Here is a 19703-nt window from a genome sequence, read left to right on the forward strand (position 1 = left end):
ACCCTACAACTGCATTTCTTCATGAGTGTTTTCCTTTCTTTGACCTCAGCTAATGACACCTTTGGCCTCGTATTGTGTCAGCCTCCTTCCTTATTACACTTACTTGTTTTGATGGCAGATTTCTTGGCCTTGGCCAGCAGTGCTCAGGATCCTGCCCTAGTTTCCAGAAGAGTCGTGTTGCCTGATGCTGGATCATCCTCATACGTGGCTGCAGAAGCGCCTGTCCCGGTTTGCAGTGGGGGTTGGGGTGTGTGCCAGCAAGCATTGACCTTAAATAAATAAAATAGCATTTTATTCAAAATGTCATTCTAAACGCTCTTCAGAGTGTGGTCCCTGGACCAGCAGCACCAGGCTTGTCTAGGAACTGGTTGGACGAAGAGTGACGAGGTTGAGACTCATCTCATCTCACTGCACTCAGTGTTGGGGGCCCCTGACCGGAGCTCCCATCACACTCTAGGCTTCATCTTACCCTCCTGGTCTTACGTGTGTTTGGTCGGTTCTCTTTCTGACCTAAGCAAGGAGTCCTTTGAGGCAAAGGCCGTGGCTGGTTCCTCCTGGTCCTGGCACAGGCCCTGGGGAATCATAGTGCTTCATAATGTGAATGAATGAATGAGTCTGAGAGTTCCACTTCTCTAGGAGGGAAATGCACACAGGGGATTTGGTTTTAGGTTCTGTAATGGGGAACAGGCCTGGGATATTCTCACCCAAGTACCAGGGTTGGGGAATGTTTCTTGGGCATGTTTCTGACTGGAGTTCCACGGTGACCTTTCTTGCCAAATGAAACTTCAACGACACCTAAGGCAAGCTGATGAAAACAGGGAGGAAGGGGGGCGAAGGAAGACGCCATCTCACTGACTCAGTTCTCACCGTCAGCACTTCATCACTTCCAGTAGCTACTGAAGTTTCAATGCAAATACCCCCCCCCCACGACTCCCCCCCAGGACCCAGCCTCCTGCCCCTCCAGGCCCCACATGAAGGCCTTCCAATTAATTGCTCACACGGAAATTTATTCCCTCTTTAAAGAAAACCCTTGCTTCTGGGAGGGACTTTGTACATGTGACCTATAAAGGAAATTTGTCCTGAGAATGAGGCAGGCAGAAGGAATCAAGGAACTAAATTCAAGGAAGTTGCTGATGTGACTCTTTATTTCCCTCCTGTCACTTCCCTCTTTCCCAAGGCTCCCTTACTTCTACCTGTCCTGACAGGACCTTTGGCTTCTTGGAGAAAATCAGAGTGCAGACAAGGCTCTCAGTCTGCCGCACTGTTTTCTTTGAAAAGTTTTGCTCTTGTTTGCTTAGAAATTTGCCGAAGACTCTGCAGATTAGAATGTTTCGGTTCTAAAATTTTTCTTTTAGGGAACTCCAGGCTCCAGCCACCCAACCAATGGCATGAAGGAAAGAAAGTAGGTTTCAAATAAAAAGAAGGGAAAGAAAGGAGGTGGAGAAACAGGAAGAAGGACCTGAGAATAAGAAACTGGGCCCAGTGACCTTGAGATTTATGCAGACAATGGAATCCACCCTGAGGGTTGGGGTCCTGATGAGCAGAAAAGCTGAGGCCTGGAAGTGTGGGAGGCTGGGCCCAAATGGGTCAGAAGAGACCCCTCCCTGCCGAGACCAGGGAAGGTGTCACCTCTACACAAAAGCCAGTCAGCAAGGAGGCTGAGGAACAGTGCCACGTCCCTTTGTCCCATTTCTCCAAACTTCTCAGAGAGCTGGAGTAAGGGAGATGAGCAACTTGGCAGAAATCCACTACCATTACAGGGGAGAAAGAGGCACGTGTGACTGAGAAATGCTCAGGGCATCATTCCGAAGGGGGGAGGCCAAGTTTCTAACCTGTGTTCTTTTGGATATGAGGTGACTATCCCCGCCCCCCCGCAAACCCCTCTTACCCACCTCTTCTACTCAGCAGCTGACATCGCTGAGCCTGTCAGCATTCCTGTGTGAGATCACATAGTCCCTGCACAAGGAATTTCTATGATGGGCCTGGAGCACTCTAAGGGGGGACAAGACTGGTAGAGGGGCCACCTCAGTGCTCAGCTCCAGATGACTGAGGCTGCAGGAGGACGACAGGGCTGGCTTTGACCGGTCAGTCCAATCGACGGTAATACACTTCGTATATTGAAAGATCCATGAAGTATTGGTTCCTTTTTGGTCTGAGAGGAAGGTGATCATCGTATTCACTTGACTTCAACAGCGTTTATGGATCCGGAGAGGGATAACATAATGGCAATGTTTTCTTAGGTGTAAGCCAAAGTACAGGGATTGGATTTATATACCATTCTGTGTCTTATAGGATGCCATGAACTTTCCTTTACTCCTCTTTCTACCTGGGCAAGAAATGTATTTTAGGGATGAAAGCATCCATACAGAGCACTTAAACTCAAATTTCACAAGTTCTTGACTTCTTGTGGAATCATTCAATGGAATTAGCAGACTGACGGAGCTGGGGCAAAGACTTTTCAAGCCTTTAGTATCATTCACACTACAGCTCGTAACAATAGGTTGATCTGGAGGTGGAATGCAGTTCAAAGATGTTAACCAACTCTGAAAACAAGAGTTGGAAGCTAACCACCTGCCTCTCCTGCAAGGTGACCCCGGACAGGACATTCACGCTGGCCTTGTCTCTTCCCCTGTGAAATACAGGATGTTGTGCAATAGCTTGCGTTTCTCTTTAGCACCATGTGCCTGGCACTCTGCTGTGCTTTAGACGTGTGTTGTCTTGTGCAATCTGAACAGCCCAGTTTATAAGTGAAGAAACGAAGGCTCGGAGGTGGGTACCTGCTAATAAATGTTAGTGCATGCGGTCCCTTTCCTGAGCCCATTCCTTGGGAACTTCCAGTATTAAAGAACTTTCCAGTAATATAAAATGTGACTTCAGCAAATTTCTCTTGACTAAAATGATTCCCAAAGTGGAAGCGTCCTGGCATAGCTTAAACCAAGATGAAAGCAAAGGATAATGGAGACTTCCAGTTGTAGGTCAAGCAACTCTGCTACCACCCCACCCTGGCCTAAGAATGGTGTTTCCTATCATCTTGCAACAGCCTCCCCTCCCACGCACTGGGCCCTGGGGCTGCCTGCAAAGCCTGGCAGGGAGTCTGGCGTATGCAGTGTGAGAAGCTGCTCTGTGAAAGGGCTTTGTGGCTGGCCTGTGGTAAGTGCTCCCACACAGCTCTCCACCTCCCCCAGAGGATTGGATGACTCTCAGATTGGGAGCCCCACAGCAGCCCAAAGAGAACGATCAGGAGAATTCTGTTTGTAAAAATCTGTTTAATAAATACACATCTTAGAAGTACCAAAATAATTACCAACAAAATACACAATGTACACCATTTACAGGAGGGTAACACAAACCTTAACAGGTAGTGACTTTTAACCCCACATCCCTGAAAGGTTTAATGACACACCTGGTCGTTACATGTCCCACACTGGGCTCAGCCACTGAATCTATGGTGATTCAATCAAAAAGCACAATAAAAAGTCTTTTCGTCACATTTTGCATTACATCCTCCAAAAATCCCACAAAAGCGAGGCTTGAGTGAGGTTTTCTTTGAATTCCAATGATCTTTCTTGTTCCAAAGTTCACAAAAATAACAAAATGAGGGCTGATCCAAAATAGTAAATGTTTTGGGCCAGGGAGTGTGAAGTGTGGTTTTAAGTACCCCCTTTTGATTTTTTTCTTTCTTTTTTTTCTTTTTTTAGAAAAATAAAACTCTCTTTTTGTACAAATATACAAGTCCATGTTCTTTTAGGTACTTTTTCAAACTCATAACGTCAGGCGCTGGCCTCCAAGCACACAGTCATCATAGGGTAGCTAAAAACAAAAGAGAAAAAAGGCACATTAAACTTTCAGAGCTTTGCCAAAGGTGCTGGGATAATGGTGAGGGCTGTTCCTGGAAATAAGTCAAATATTCTTGGATTCCGTTCTCTATACCCCGCATATAAATTAACTTCAGGGGCTGAGGGAGTTGTTCTTTAATGCTCCTCTCCTTTTAAAAGGGCAAAAACTGAAGACACACTTTCAGGGTACTACTGGTCATGCACACTAAAGTGTGAGCACGTCATAAGTTGAGCCCCTTGGATAAAGAGTTGCTCTAGGGGCCTGGGAGGGTACTGCTCTGTGCAGAGCGCCAAAGTTGAGACTCACCTCGTCTTCCGTGAACTCTGACTCCGTGTCGTAGCTCTCCTCATCCTCACTCTCCGGCAGCATCTGAAGGTTTTCTAGGGTCAGCTGGCCCAGCTGCTGCTGTATCCGCGTGCTTGGGCGGCCCCAGGTGAGCTGGTATGGGGAGTAGCCCTGGTAGGTGACTCGGTTGACGTCAGCCCCGCACTTCAACAAGAGTGACACGAGGTCAGAATTCTGCAGGTCCACTGCAAGATGGAGGGCTGTTCGACCATTACAGGGCTCCTGAAACCAAAAGGAATTTGAGACGTTCATGGCTGAGTTTGGAATTTCTGCTTGCAGCAAGAGCACGTGAAGTCTTACTGAGGAGGGCCTTGCAGCCCTGACGCATTCCACCTGAAGATGTGAAGCACTCACCTGAGCATTGACATCAGCACCCAAAGACACCAAAAGCTCCACGATGCCCAAGTAACCATGGATAGAGGCCAAATGTAGACACGTGTGACCTAGAAGAACAATGAAGGAAGTATAACCACTTGTTTCAACCCTAGATCTCAAGCAGAACTTTCCACCTATTCTTTTAGAGAACAAATTCTTCTGAATTTGGAGAACCCAGAATCTGGGCTCCGAATGAACTTTATTAAGGCACCAAAGAGGCCTTTTGCACATATATTTTCTCATCTGTTTGAGTGTAGAGAGTTTCAGCTCAGCTCTTGCCTGGACTCCTAAAGTTGCCCCACCCCTCCCTTCTCCATGTCACCTGCCTTCTGATGGGCAGGGTAGGCCAGGCAGACCTACCATTGTAGTTGGTGGCCTGGAGGATGGAGTAGAGGTGCTGGGTCCTGCAGGTCTGAGTCAGGACTCCCACACTGGCGAGGCAGCCTTGCTCACAGGCAAGGTGTAGGGGGGTATTTCCTCGAAAGTCTCGGAGCTCAGGATCACAGCCAGCTTCCAGAAGTGCCTCAGCGATTTCTGGTTGGTTGGTGATCACAGCCAAGTGGAGTGGAGTCTACAAACAGAAGAGGGAACAGAAAGAGGGTCAGCCATGGCCCAGACTCAGAGTCTGGCTTCCCTTGAACCCCAGAATCTCCAGCTGTGGGTGCCGCTCCTCCCAGACAGGTATAAGGGGCAGGCAAATCTCAGCCGCCCCAGGTGGGCTTTCCTAAAGGCCTCATTAAATCAATGGAATGTTCTTTCCTCTCTAGGACGTTGGCTGATTCCAATGCAAAAGGTCAGGGTAGATAGTGACCAGTGATTGTTAATTTAGAAAGGATTGGGAGCAGCTGTGCTAGATCCAACTTTATCACGGGGTGCGAGGCACGGGACTGGGCAAGCCGGCGCACCTGCTGCAGGTTGTTCTGGAAGTTGAGGAAGGCCAGGTCGCCCTTCACTTGGCGGATCACTTCCATGGTCAGTGCCTTCTCTTCATGGATGATGGCCAAGTGCAGGAACCTAAGGGGAAGAGAGGGAAAAACCCCCAGGGCTGGTGAGTGCATTGCGTGGGGCCCAGGGAGGCGCGGGCTGCGGGGGATTGCGCAAGGCCGGGGTTTCTGGAGGCCGAGGCCGCGGTGTTTTCCGCGAGGTTATTATGAGCTGAGTGTTCCTGGCAGGCGCCCAGGGACTTTCCGGGGCCCCCCCTCCTCCTCGGCGGGCGCCGGTCAGACCGCCCCGCCCTCCCGCCGGGCCGGAACGCCCTGTACTTCCCCTCCCGGCCGCGCGGCGCCCGCCAGCGGGGCAGAAACTCCCCCCCCCCCGCCTTATGCAAGCGGGGACTTCGCGTCCCCGCCGCCGCCCCGCCCCCGCCGAGAGGACCGGGACCGGGCCTGGGGGGAGGGGAAGGTGTGCGCGGCTGCAAGGCAGAGCTGCTGCACCGCCGCCCCGGGATCCGACCCTCACTCCCCCCCTATGCCCCCCGCCGCCTCTACGCGCAGTCCTCCGCTTTGCACGGCCTCCGGGGCAGCGGTGCATAAACCAGGGTCCGCGGCCGCCTCGCGGGCCTTGCGCTGCAGGCCCGGCGTCCCCACCCGGCCCCGAGACACTTACGAGTCTCCGTCCTCGGTGAGCTGCTGCTTCCAGGGCTCGGCGCCCCGCGGCGCCTCCTGCGGCTCGAGGCGGATCTCCCGCAGCTCCTTCACCAACTGCTCGTAGTCCTCGTCCTTCATGGAGTCCAGGCCGCTGTCGTGGCGGTCGTCCAGCAGCCGCTCCTTCTTGAGCGCGTCCCGCGGACCCTCCATGGCCCAGTCCTGGGCGTGCTCGGCAGGCTGGAACATGGCGCGGTGAAAGCTGTGGCGCTGCTGCCCAGGTGCGCTCGGCCGCGGGCTGCGCGCTCGCTGCCTCGCAGTGTCACGGAGGGGAGGACCGCTGGCTGCGACTCTTGTGGGCTCGCCAGCGCCGCCGCGGCGCCCTATAAACGCTGGCAGGGGATTTCTCCGGGGCGGGGTCAGGCGCGGGGAATTTCCAAGCCAGTCAGACCAGAAAAGAGAACTGGCCTCGTCCTCTGCCTGGGAGGGGGTGGGGGGGGGGAGAAGCCTAAACCCTGAGCCGGGTTCATCAGAGAAACTCCCTGCGATGAGCCACTGGGGTCATGTACAGGGAACTTTTTGATGAACGCTGAGTGGCTGGAAAGTCCTCCCGACTAAGGTCCCCTCCCCCGGTACTTCCCTGCAGCTTGCACTCAGTAATCCCGTCCCTCTGCAAGAAGCCTTCTTTCCCTGGGGTTTCCCACGATCGATTCGATTTGGGGTCGTCGACTGCTGAGATCCCAATGAACGTAGACCTGCTGAGCAGTTCCTCCTTGGGGTTTGCCAACCGGCCGGTCCTTTCCGTTTCTCGATCTTTTGAAAACGCGAGTGGAAATGATGGCTAGACGTCGGGATTGGCTTCCCCAAACTTCTCGCTGCGGGGAAGGACGCACTGGCCGGGTAGAAGGTCGCAGGCTCCTCTGCCTTCCGGCCAATACCAGGCTCTTTGCAGCGCAGGGCGCCCCATCCCCCCTCAGGTAGAAGTTGTGAATGCTTTGGCATTAAGAGCCAAAATGCTTGGAGAACCCTCAGATCATTTCCTCAAGATTAACAGTCCTGTTGACTGGAGGAGGGGCAAGCCCTGAATTCAGGGAAAATGCCGAACACGACCATAACTTTTTTCAGGTAAAGCAAGGTGTTGATCTTCGTAGTAGAGGTTGTAGCTAGCGACCCTGCACGAACAAAATAATTATTGAGGTCATGTTCCCTCATCTGCACCGTGCTGCTGCAGAGAATGGATCCAGCCTACTTCTGGGTGCCCAGCTGGGTGACTGGCTGAAGAATAGGTTGAGCGGTGCCTTAGCCAAGATTGCGCCTTAAGGATGGCTAAGCAAGCAGTTGCTAAGCGTGCTACAGGAGGCTCTGGGCAGCCCTGACATGACCCCCTTGCTGGCTCCCTGCTCTCCCGCCCTGTGGCCACTCCAGGTTTCCCATCCTCTGGTTTCACCTGCAGAAATAGAACATATGTTCCCACTCCACCCCCACCTCCTAGCCAGCAAGCCTCTAATTGAATTCATCTACTTCTAGAACTGGTCCAGGCAAAATAAAGCAACTTGGGTCAGAGCTTTTCAGGATGAGCCCCAGAAGCCTCTAGTTTTGCAGAAACTTCTGGTGATTATACTGCAATCATCTTTAATTTGACTGGCTGTGTATTATCCAACCATTTGTTCATCTCTTCTCTCTACTGCTCCGACTATCTGTAGGGAAACTGGGTAGGGGGAGTGAGAGAAAAAAGGAGAAATAAGCCCTTAAATCAAGAAATAAAACCTTCAGGATAGTAATGATCACATGTTATAATGAAAACTTCCCAAGGATAGATTCCATTGTCTGTGCAGGCATATGATATACAAAATATACAATTATTGAAGCAGAATAGAACACCAGCTATAAGTAGGAGATCTCACTTCTGGGATCCACTTCTAATTAACTTCATATTAATTGGAGAGATCAGTTAACTTGCTGTGGTCTACGTGCTTTTATACCAAGATTGGATTTAATGTCATTTAAGGTGTTTTTCCTTCTTAAAAATTGTATTGCTTGTCCACAAACACATATATAGCTGCTTGAGGGTGACTATGTCTCTTGGAAATATCACAGTATAAGTTTTTGGAAGGACTCCAACACTTTTTGCAATACATTGTTCATTCTCAGAACTCCTCTTGTAAGATAGGTATCATTCCTATTTTCCCAAAAAGAAACGGAAATGCAGAGAAATTTACCCAGGCACCCCATGGCAGCTTATCTAATTTCCATCCTAACATATTAATCATGGGGCCAAAGCAGTTGTAGTATTTACATTTTTGAAAACTCATTGTAGAAATGAGACTGAATGCACAATAATTTGAAGATACTAAAAATATTTTCTATTCCAATCGTTAGGGGAACATCGACCCTCTATTTTACCTATCTGGAAATATTCATGTCTGTAAAAAAAAAAAAAAAAAAAAAAAAGGCAAGAAAGAAAAGTTGAACTCTAAATGCCCCCACTTATATAGCTTAGAAGATGATTTTTAGCTGTAGGTTTAAAAAATGATCTTTAAGAAAGAAAATCATGCATAAATAAAAAGTATCTCAATAGCATTCTCGCACCTCCTTTTACTGCTTTACGTTCCTGATGGACTTCAAGGCCTGGTAGTCTTTATTCCTGATTGTGTAGTGTGACACCTAGTGGTAAGAGTCAGGCCCAGGCTTTCCCTGGTTTGTCATCAGGCTTTTGGAAATTTCGGGAGGTGCTGAGCCTTGATGACCTGTCCCTGTGGTGGGGATTCCCAAGGGGATACCTTATGATTTTCTGCAACCTAGGAGACTGTTTTGAATGCGACCCAACATGTTGTCTCTCTATCGTATAGAGCTCTATTTGGTTTAAATCAACAAACCTTACAGCTTGGACAATAAACAACATACTTGGAAGTCAGAAAACATGAAGCAGATGGGGCAAAAGAAGACAGCAAGACTGTTGATTGGTTTAGAACGAACTTTATGGGCTCAGACATTTAGAGTTCTCCTGACATTGTAAAGATGTTAAAACCTTAGATAACTCATTTTTAATGTCATTTGGCTTTCTAAAAATGCAAAAAACAAAAGAAAGAATACATTAACCTCAAAGGGGTTTTCTACTTTAGCCAGGATGTAGCCATAGGGAATGACAGGATGGCCAGTGATGTTCAGTGGGCTTCACTCGGGGCAGGAGAACCCCCATGGGGGAAGGAGCACTGCCAGAGGCCCGTGTGAACACAGCGTGGAGCTTGGGCCAATAGTTTTGGCTTTTCTTAACATCATGGACAGGGTGTCCTGCGGCAGTTGCCCTGGCCAGTTAAACTCCAATTGTTTTAGCCCCTCCCCCCCCCCCCCCAAATTGAACTCCTGAAAATGCTACCCATTGATCGATACAGCCAGACTGGAAGAGAAAGGAGCCATGGCACGGTCCTGGAGGTCAAGCAAGTCAGACACACCACTGACAGCCCCACTGTGAAATTCTGCATTTATATTCTGCTTTCAATCTCAGGCCTGGTCTTTTTTCTCCTATGGTAGTTAACAACTGCCTCCATCCACCGCTCTCAGAAGCTGGAGCTCCCAAGCTCTTCCTGGATCCTTTCTGAGGAAAGACCATCAGGACCTTCAATCTCAGTGACCTGAAAATAACACTGTCAAAGCCTTCATGTGTTTCTTTTGCTACAAATTCTGCAAATTGATGGGGGATCAACTCTTTAAAGGGTCTCAAATGCAAATACCTACTCGGAGGGGCCAGGAGGCTTTCACACCTGAGCGAGGCCATCCACGGGACTGAGTCCAAGGGGGAGTGGTGTCAACTCTAACAGACCAGACCTGGGAGAACATGTCCCACACTCAGCACAGACAATTTTTGCCAAGCAGCAGCTGAAATTCAGTACTGCTATTTCACTGCTAAAGAAAAAAAATCAGAAAATGGATTTTGATGTAAAAATTTTAAAACACGGGCACCAAACAAAATTATTTCTGCATCTTCTGGCTAAACAGAGCCCACAGGCTTTGAGTCTACAACCTCTCTTTCAGCCGAGGTATGATGATTTTTTGCTGCTTTGGGGAAGGCCCCAGCCCTTGGCCCCCCTGGTATTACAGGGTCTCTGTCCTCCGTGGCACTGGAGACTGGGACTGAAGTGTGTCTGTCCAGGAAGTTTGGCGTGCTCCCGGCAGGCAGGATTGGAATCAGAGGCTCTAAGCCCTGGAAAGAGAGTTCTCTCTTCCCCCGAAGAACTTTTACACATTACAGCATAAAACAAGTACAACCAATTCCACGACGTTCTGATTTTTCTCGCGAAAACTGTTCAGGTTTATTTATTTATTTACTTATAACTCCTTTTAATAAATACCTCGTTGAGGTGTTCTTGCTCTGCTGGTGCCCCAACCACGTGCCCAGCCTGCCTGTTGGGTCACCTGGGAAGGGGAGAGGCCTGCTCGTGTGGCTCAGGCCAGAATTCCTGGCTCTCCCTTTCCATTGTTTGTTGGCGGTAACCAAGTACCGGCTACAGGTGTGCGGGGCTGTTGGTGTTCTCTCGCGTTCAGGCTGGAGGAGGAGGGGCAGGAGAGGGGCGGAGGCTTCGTAGCACGTTGCCTCCCCTGCATGCCAGTCTAGGTGGGGTTCCGTCTGGGAGTGTCCATTCATTCTGAGTCAGGGTACGAGGACACACGGCACTAGGGCAAGGGCCACAGAAAAGCCTGGTCCTTCGCAGGGTCCGGGGCATGACTGATCAGAGGTCCCTGTTCTTGGGCACCATCATCGGGCGTGGGGGCCCCGGATCCCTCTCAGCATCAGAGTTAAAATCTACCACCAGAAATTATATGTGCACATTCCCCCCTGCCCTGTGGTCTAAGGTCTTGAGAATGGTGTAGGATGAAGGTAAACAGAGTCATAGCTGCTAAAAGACGGGCTTCAGATTACAAGGAAAGATTAGGAACCTTGATCCTCAGCCCCTTGTAATCATTAGATAATGTCTTTCCCAAACCTCCTTTTAGAGCCTCTCTGCCCTGGAGGAGAGCCCCAGATTACATGGCTAAGTATTAGAAATCGAGATGAGTCTCGGAGGCTTATCTCTGAGGCTGTTCATGCGGGATACCTCTAAAAATATTGATTCTGAAAGTTATTTTTAGGCTGATTTTTAAATACTGAAAGCAAATGAGAGAGTAAGAAGGGTCACACGCAGAAGCTGTGAGCAGGGAGAAAGGGGGAAATTGGCCTGGGATATTTTTCCTTTATTCTAGATCTCTGCTGTCAGAGTCTAGTCTCATGACTGTGACATACGCCGTCGGGATAAGTCACTCCGTTTGGCTTAACCAACGCTCATCATTTCCTATATCCTAGCGCTGTTTGTAGGCTAAAGTTTAGTGATTATTTTACCAGGAACACTAATACTTTCAGAAAGCAAGGTAGATTAAGGCATCACCAAATCTTTAAGTGTTAATATTTGAAAATTGGGCCAATTTAGAAGAGAAGTTAAAGAGCACGGGAGACAGGGAACAGGGGTGCCCTAACATTCACTTATTGACACTCAAGAGGCAAGGGGACTGTATGTGTGTGTGTGTGGGGGGGGTGACAGCATGGCTATAGGTCTTGGTAAATAATCTATATGAACCTGACAATGGAGAGAACAGGGAAGCATACGTGTAACCCAGCCACATCTTTGGCTCTGCAGCCTTGAAGGACTCGGATCCATCCCCGAGTGGCCAGGGCATCAGGACAGGGAGGGACTGGGAAGGACAAGGAGCCACGGGAGAGAGAGGAGGCTACACACAGGTCAGGAGTGGAGGAAGGGGAGTTAGGTAGGGAGCCACGGTGGAATTTTTCCTTCTCCAAGGGCAGAGTCTGGACGCCGGCATGCGCAGGCCCGTGGGGATGGTACTGTCTCCAGCGCCATCTGCAGGCCGTCTCTGGAATAGCTGTTCTTCGTGGAATCCGTTTCTCGAGGGGATTTTAGGAAAGTTGGGTTAGAGACACCTAGACTGGGTATTTAGGTGCGACTAAAGTGCATCGTTTCTCACGGTCCCGAAGGAAAGCTGCGAGTGTTCCTTCTCCTGAAACCCTGTAGCTGATCCGTTCCGTTCGTGCTGCTTTTGCCATGACTCCAGCCCACCCCCCTTTCCGTTTTCACGGTCTCGAGACCCTCCTTCCTGAAGGCCCTGTTTTACCACAGGGAGCCTCTCAGTTCGTGTATACATTCACTGCGTGCTTGCCAGGGTCGGCGCTTGATATACTTTGTCTTATTTAATCTTCACAACCCTTCTGTTAGGTGGGTATCATTATTTCTGTTTTAAAGGAATTTGAGGCTCAGAAGGGTTAAGCCACTCAAAAGGCCAAAGTCAGTGTGCGAAACTCTGACCCCATGCTGCCCTTCCTGCTGCTCTCCGTACTCTACAGTGTTGCTTGGCTGTTGCTATTTTATTTTACTATTATTATTTTTCAGATTTTATCTATTTATTTGTCAGAGAGAACGTGGCAGGCAAAGGGAGAAGCAGACTCCCCGCTGAGCAGGGACCTGATGCGGGGCTCCATCCCAGGACCCTGAGATCATGACCTGAGCCGAAGGCAGGTGCTTAACTGACTGAGCCCCCTAGGCAGTCCAACTCTTTCTATTTTAAACATCTGCAAAGCTATCAATACAAATTATACATTGTGTTTTCTAGGGTATTAAATTGAAACATTGCACTGCCCATGGTTAAAAACTCAAGTGATATAAAAAGGTTACGATTCTGTAATCCTACAATTCCATCCCCTTTCACTACTGTTTCTAACACACATTTTCATCACGTTATTTCCTGTAATAGAGCCTCTAGAAACCTTCGCTGGCCTGCAGCATGGAGTCCAAATTCCTCAGGCCGCCTTTAAAACCCTCCAGAGTCCGACTCTGCCCCACTTGGCCACTCCTATTCCCCATTTCTCCCCAGCACCAACACTGCTTCCGCTGCTCTGGTGTCCCTGGGCTGTGTCCTCTGCTCCCCTCCTCAGTCCAAGGATCAGCTTCTTTCTGCTTCCTTGCCAGGCAGGGCCTCCCTTTCCAAGAGTCCTTCCTTGTCCTCTTCTCCCTGGAGAACTCTTCTCTTCTGAACCCTTCTAATTCTTTTTTTTTTTTTTTTAAGATTTTATTTATTTATTTGACAGAGACAGCCAGCAAGAGAGGGAACACAAGCAGGGGGAGTGGGAGAGGAAGAAGCAGGCTTCCAGCAGAGAAGCCTGATGTGGGGCTCGATCCCAGAACGCCGGGATCACGCCCTGAGCCGAAGGCAGAGGCTTAACGACTGAGCCACCCAGGTGCCCCTGAACCGTTCTAATTCTTATCATCTGTCTTACACATTGGGCTTGTGGTCACATGCTGCCTTGCCCTGCTTAATTATTGCTCATGTCCTCTTTTGACTCTGTTAGACACTTAAGAATGTGGAATGGAATGGGCACTGCTGGGCGGGGAGGAAGACATTCATTTCTTTTATGTCTCCCTTGTTCGGTCCATTGTTTAAGGCATGAGGATTCTCTTGTCTTTAGCCCTATCATAACTGTTCTTTGACTCTTCTTCTCTGTTAATACCTTACTCTTCATCCAGTCAACTTTTCTTCTCTGTCTGGAAATCATCTCAAGACCTCATCTGGTCCAGCTTCTGCCTTGGAGCGAGTAAGGTGTGACTCCCACATTATAAAGGAAGGAGACACTGTGGAATAAATGTTCTTGGGAGGACAGGAGGTCAAACCAGAGCCACCATAGAACACAGCCCCTCTGGGGATTAGAGTACTTGTTTGAGGAGTGAGGAGATTATAAATAGACCTAGAGAGTGCCCCCCCTTCTCTTTTTCCCTCTTTTGCTGCCTGAGAGTAAACTCTAGTGGGCCGCAGAGTAAGGAGGAAGAGTCCTCCTCAAGACCTTTAGTATGGAAATAGGTGAGGTCCTGGAGTCTTGCTTACTGCTGAGCCCAGCTCCCCAGGACAGGAGATCAGAAAGGAAACTGGGGCAGAAGCTCTAGTTTCGAGGGATAATGGAACACTTGCCTACAGTATCCCCTGCATCAAAAATCCTTTGGGGACCTAGAATCCAGGGAAGGGGCTGAATGGGAATCAGTCTGGGTGACTGAAAGGTTGCCAGGCAGGATACCGCATCGTCGGAATTCCCATCAACGGACTGCAAAGCCGAAGGCCCATGGACACGTGGCTGGCTGGACCCAGTGGGGTGGAGCTGGGAAGGCCCAGCCACTGCCCTTCCAGGGTGATCTCTGATGGCTTTCAGAAACAGCAGCATTTCCAAAAGCAAATATCATACCTCAAGAGCTTGAGTTAGCATAACAAAGCATACAGCCGCTAACCTACTCAGGAGATAGCCCAGCATAGTCTATCTGACTCAGGTAACATCTAGAACCATTCATTTCTCAGATAAATTTTCCTTAAAGAGGAAATCCTAGGGAGGAGTTTAGGTTTTCCAGTGCAGGTGCCATTGCGTTATATATGAACATACATGAAATTGATAAAAGGAGCATGGGGTGGGGGGGCGTTGACTACTAGACATAGGCGATGTCAGGGCATCTTTGCAACTTTCCACCGCCCAGTGCTTTTTTTACTTTACCTTTTCACTGCAAGTCTTTTTATTCTCACTTTTTAAAATTCTCTCAGTTTGTCAGGCCAACCCTGGGTGATTCATACTGGCAAGAGCAAGATTGAAAGTTGACACGGTGGTGTGTGAGAGGGTTGCTGTCTGTAGGGTGTTGAACTGAGGCTAAAAATAGGTGGAGGTTCCTGGGGCAGCCTCCTTCGTGGCCACAGGCACCACAAAAGGAAAACTTACCAAAGAAATCTGCCCACAAGAGAAGACAAAAGCCCCCACCTCTGTCACCCCTTTTGCCCCACAGAAAAGGCTCAAGGTGACAGTGAACTTGGTGCTTTCAAATGTCACAGCTCCTACAGACAGGCTCTTATTCCTCACCCCTAGACCTCAGATCAGAGCCTTTCCCTCTGCGTAGATTCACTTTCTTAGTTCCTGCTCCAGGATCAAGCCCCGACGTCTGTCTCTAACTGCCTGGAGCTATGTTTAGTCAAAGGACTGGTTAAGATAATGTGGAACGCTGACACGCCGAGCTAATATGAGGACAGAAATCTCCAAAGGGAAAAAAGCATTGGGGCACCTGGGTGGCTCCATCGGTTAAGCGTCTGCCTTTGGCTTGGGTCATGATCTCAGGGTCCTGGGATCAAGTCCCTCATCAGGCTCCCTGCTCAGGGGGGAGTCTGCTTCTCCCTCTGCCCCTCCCCCCATTTGTATGCTATCTCTCTCTCTCTCTCTTGCTCACTCTCTCAAATAAAATCTTTAAAAAAAAATAAAAGGAAAAAGTATCATAAGTATGTGTACATATGCACACACACACACACACACACACACACACACACACACACACACATATATATATATGAGTGTGTCAAGCATTTCTTACGTACTTCTTTTGTGCCAGGCACTGTGCTGGGGTCTGGAGGCACAAAGGGAATAAAATAGGGCTCCGGTTCTCAAGGAGCTTATGGGCTGGTAGAGAAATAGGTAAATGAGGGATTCTAGTAAAGAGTGATAAGGGCTATGTTTGTGGTAAGAAAAAAGTACTCTTGGAGCACGGAACAGGGGAAGGCACAGCAGACTTGGGGGGGTGTCAAGGATGGCTTTTGAGGGACAAGTAGGAGTCAGAGAGGGGTGCGAGGGCATGCAAGAGAAGGTTGAGTCTGTGGCAAAGCACGTAGGTGGGAAACAGCTTGGTGTTGTGTGTGGAGCTTGGCATGTGGTAGAGGAAGACGAGAGGGTTAGGCAGGAAGGAGATGGTGTGTGGCCTGGGACTGAGCAAAGATGGAACTGCTGGAAGCTGCTGCGGGAGTTTACATGGTGGCTATCAGCAGCTTGTGTTTCAGAAGACAGTGTGGCAGACAGGCTGGAGTGGTGAGGTGTGAAGCTGGTGACCAGTTAAAGGCAGTGACTGGGAAGTGAGAAAGAGAGTCGGCTAGAGAGAGACCCGAGCACAAGGATCTGCCAGTTGTGTTGACTGACTGGGTATGAGGAGAGGTAAGTGTCGAGTGTGTTTGTGTGAATTGCTCACTAAGTCATAGGCATTGGCGATACGGTCAGAACTCTGCCTTCAGGGAGGGTCCGTTGTGCCGGAGACACAAACACACTAGGTGGATGAGTAAAATATATAATATGCTAGTGAGAGTGATGAAGAAAAAAATAAATCAGGGAAAAAGGATAGAAATGTCAGGGCAAGAGGACATGTTAAAATTTGGGGTCAACTGGCTGGCTCAGTCTGAAGAGCATGCGACTCTTGATCTTGGGGTTGTGGGTTCGAGCCCCATGTTGGGTGTAGAGATTACTAAGAAAAATAAACTTAAAAAAAAAAAAGAGGACTTGTTAGAATTTTACGGAAGGCAGTTGGGAAGATGAAAGGGCCACATTGACGGAAAGCTCTGAAGGAAGGGAAAAAGTGAGTTGTGCGGGCATGGAGGGGAAGAATGGTCTGTATAGTATTCAGTGAGCGCAGAGGCCCTGAGCTGGGCACACCCTTTGAGGAGCAGCGGGGGCTCAGTGTGAGTGACCTAACGTGAGTCAGGAAATGAAGTCAGAGATAATAGAGTGCCAGATCAATGGTGGGATCTTAGGTATTGATTTTTAATATTTAGGAGATTCTTCCCTAAGATATCACTCTGTTTCTCTTGTACTAAAATGTACCATTTACTTTTGAGGGAACGCGAAGTCCCAGACTTGACCTATGGATCTCCCGCTACTGAGATCTCACGAGTGAGATCTCATTAGTGCCTAATGAGGTTTGTTCAGCGGCTTGTTTTACCAAAACAATTGAATACAGACCAGTTTGGAAAGACCAGTATAGAAGGAAATGTGTTTCTTTGGTTACCTTTTATGTGTGTCTGTTCACTAGGCCACTCTCTCCCTCCCTAATCCGCCCTCCCACCCCCTATCTCTTCACTACGTTCCAAGAGAATTGCCCTGGCAACGTCTTCTGCATTTTTTCTGAATTACATGTTAACATTGTGTGCACTTCTGGGAAAAATTGACCCCACCCATATGAGTCGTGGGTGGTGGCTCAGACCTTAGTTTGTCAGCCTACACTCTTTTTATGGTCAAGTCTTTTAGGGCTGGCCCACCCCACAACCACCTGTAGTGGGGGAGAAAATGATTCCTTAACACCTTAAAGGGCAGGCTAGCAAGTTTGTCTTTCCGGCAGATGACTGAACTTATAGTCAAAGAGAGAAACCTTAAAAATAACAGTTGCCACAGTCAGAGGCAAATTCTAGGCTGGCTGGAGCATTGCTGGAAGGAAGTTTTGCAATTTTTTTTTTTTTTATGTTCTCACAAAAACAACACGACCTGGGATAGAATTGGATCGAAGGCACAGCGACGTGCCTGGCTGTTGTCTGCAGAGCCTGGAGCTGGGTCCTGCACAAATACAGGGGACTGGAAGGACGCAGGCCTGGCCTTGGGGCAGTGTGTCCCGGGCCTCTGAGAACGGACGGGGTGTTTATGAGGATTCCTGTTTTCACCTCGGTACATGAGAAGTATTTTCTAGCAGAACAAAAGCGAGTTCTAAGCTTCCCTCACAATTTGGTTTTGAATCTTCAGAGACCACATTTGTTTCCTAGAACAGAAGATAGTTTTGAAGCCATATGTATGCATTATCAAGTTATCTGTGGGTGAAAAGTTATAAAGTATTGGATTTTAAAAACACATCAGTTTTCATCAATGACTTTTTTTTCTTTCCAGATTTCAATTGGCTCTCAATGGCCCACACAGAGTAGAGGGGTGACTTTCTTTAGAGGTGGTTCCCCACCTCTCTGGAGCAGGCCCCACATGCGGGCTGCTCCAAGACCCTTGGCAACGGGGCCTGCTCCTAGGGTCTTAGGGCTCTTTGGGGCAGGGACAATTATTTTGTCAATCCCTAGAATCTTAGATGGTAGGAGCTGACGTGCCTTTTAAGGTCATTTAGCCAACGACTCCATTTATGCTTAAAGCCTGCCTTCGTATCCCCACCAAGTGGTCTAGCAACTTTGGTAAAACACCGAGTGTTTGTACTTAGGAATAGTATTAGGTGTGAAGTGAGACCCCAATTTCATTTACTCAGGAAAGCCTTTGTGTAGGAGATAAGTTCTGATGTGGTTAATCTCTTCAGTTCAAATGTAATTCAGTTCAATTAAAAGAGGAAAAGGAAACTTGACTAATGCCTCTTGTCTTTTGCCAAATGAAACAATATCGTGGATGGAGAATCAAGAATATCTTTTTGGAAAATAACTAAATGGCAACCACCCTTACACTTGTATTTCCCTCCTGATGAAAAGAAACCAAAAAACCCCACACCCCAAAAAGCCATAGTTTCTTGTCTCCACCAACAAAAACAGATTTTATGGCCCAGTCTTTACATGAATCACTCTGTGGAAATGATAACAAATGTAATAACCCCAGACAGCTGCAATTATCTTAATGTTTCCCTATTAGCCATTTGAATGGCTAAAGCTTGATAATCAAATCAGAGGGAATGCTAATTGAAATCTACTAGAGCTTACATCCATGTGATTAGGAATCAGAACTTGATTCCAATATTGTTAAATTACGGACAAGGCCCATCAAATCACACTGAAAATAAATATTATAACCTCAATGGCAAAAGGAGATGGATTCTTTCAATAAACAGAGCTCAAACTGGAACCGATTTGTGCAGTGTCACCGCCACCTGCTGGTACTTAGTGGAACTGCAGAGACCGTCTCTCCTTGGAAGTGGGGCACAGCCATTTCTATTTTCCCAACCCAAGAAGTTTCTCGACAGTGGAGAATATGAATAATGATCGTTTCTGGAAGAAGAGGCCAAGAAGATTCCAGCTGGGAGAGTGTATTTTGGCAAGAACTAGAGTTGGAGTTGGATGGACTCGGTGGGACCAGATGATGGACAGCTGCTGAGTGACTGGCCGGAGAAATGAACCCTCACAATCCCTGTGTCCCAGATGACTTCTTTCCTCCCCTAGTTCTGCTATCAGAAGTTACACTTACTGCTGGTAACACCTCTAGAATAGATAACACTTGCTGAATCTCTACGATGATATAAACACAGTCTCAAAACCCTGCAGAGGAAAAGAAGTAAAAATGTGGTCCCTCCCTCAGGGAGTTTATAATCAGTTCTGTGGAGAGGTTAGAGAAAACCCAGGGTACCTTATACCAGCACTTGGGGACTGACTTTTGTCACAGAATAGTCTCCTAAGAAAGAATGCTTGGGATGTAAATTTTTGGAGGCTTTGTATGTATGACAATGCCTTTATTCGACACTCATGCTTAAGACAGTTTGCCTAGAAAAAGTAAACTTTGCTCTTACTTGTTGAACGCCTGGGGCAGCTTGCTCTGTAAATTACGTGCCCCTGGCATGTGAGAGGTAGCAGAGGGAGGGCCAAAGTAGTTGCTTTATTTACTAACTACATAGAAACTTAAAAACATAAAGCTAAAGTCTACCTATGTGCATACTGGATTTGGCCTTGAATTAGCCCTGACTTTTTTTTCCAAAACTTTTTTTGTCAAATACACAAAAC

At 48.3% G+C, this 19703-nt stretch overlaps 1 protein-coding gene across 1 annotated transcript; it reads right to left on the reverse strand.

The window, feature by feature from the left end:
• Positions 1 to 3251: 3251 nt before the first annotated feature.
• NFKBIA (NFKB inhibitor alpha) lies at positions 3252 to 7388 on the reverse strand. The gene is made up of 6 exons (XM_026513603.4): positions 6163 to 7388; positions 5463 to 5571; positions 4918 to 5128; positions 4537 to 4625; positions 4144 to 4404; positions 3252 to 3810 (listed from the first exon to the last, which is right to left on the reverse strand). The coding sequence occupies exons 1-6, from the start codon at positions 6387 to 6389 to the stop codon at positions 3763 to 3765; spliced, it is 945 nt and encodes a 314-aa protein (XP_026369388.1). The 5' UTR covers positions 6390 to 7388; the 3' UTR covers positions 3252 to 3762.
• Positions 7389 to 19703: the final 12315 nt, after the last annotated feature.

The sequence above is a fragment of the Ursus arctos genome, unplaced genomic scaffold (assembly GCF_023065955.2).
Source record: "Ursus arctos isolate Adak ecotype North America unplaced genomic scaffold, UrsArc2.0 scaffold_37, whole genome shotgun sequence".
Taxonomy (NCBI): domain Eukaryota; kingdom Metazoa; phylum Chordata; class Mammalia; order Carnivora; family Ursidae; genus Ursus; species Ursus arctos.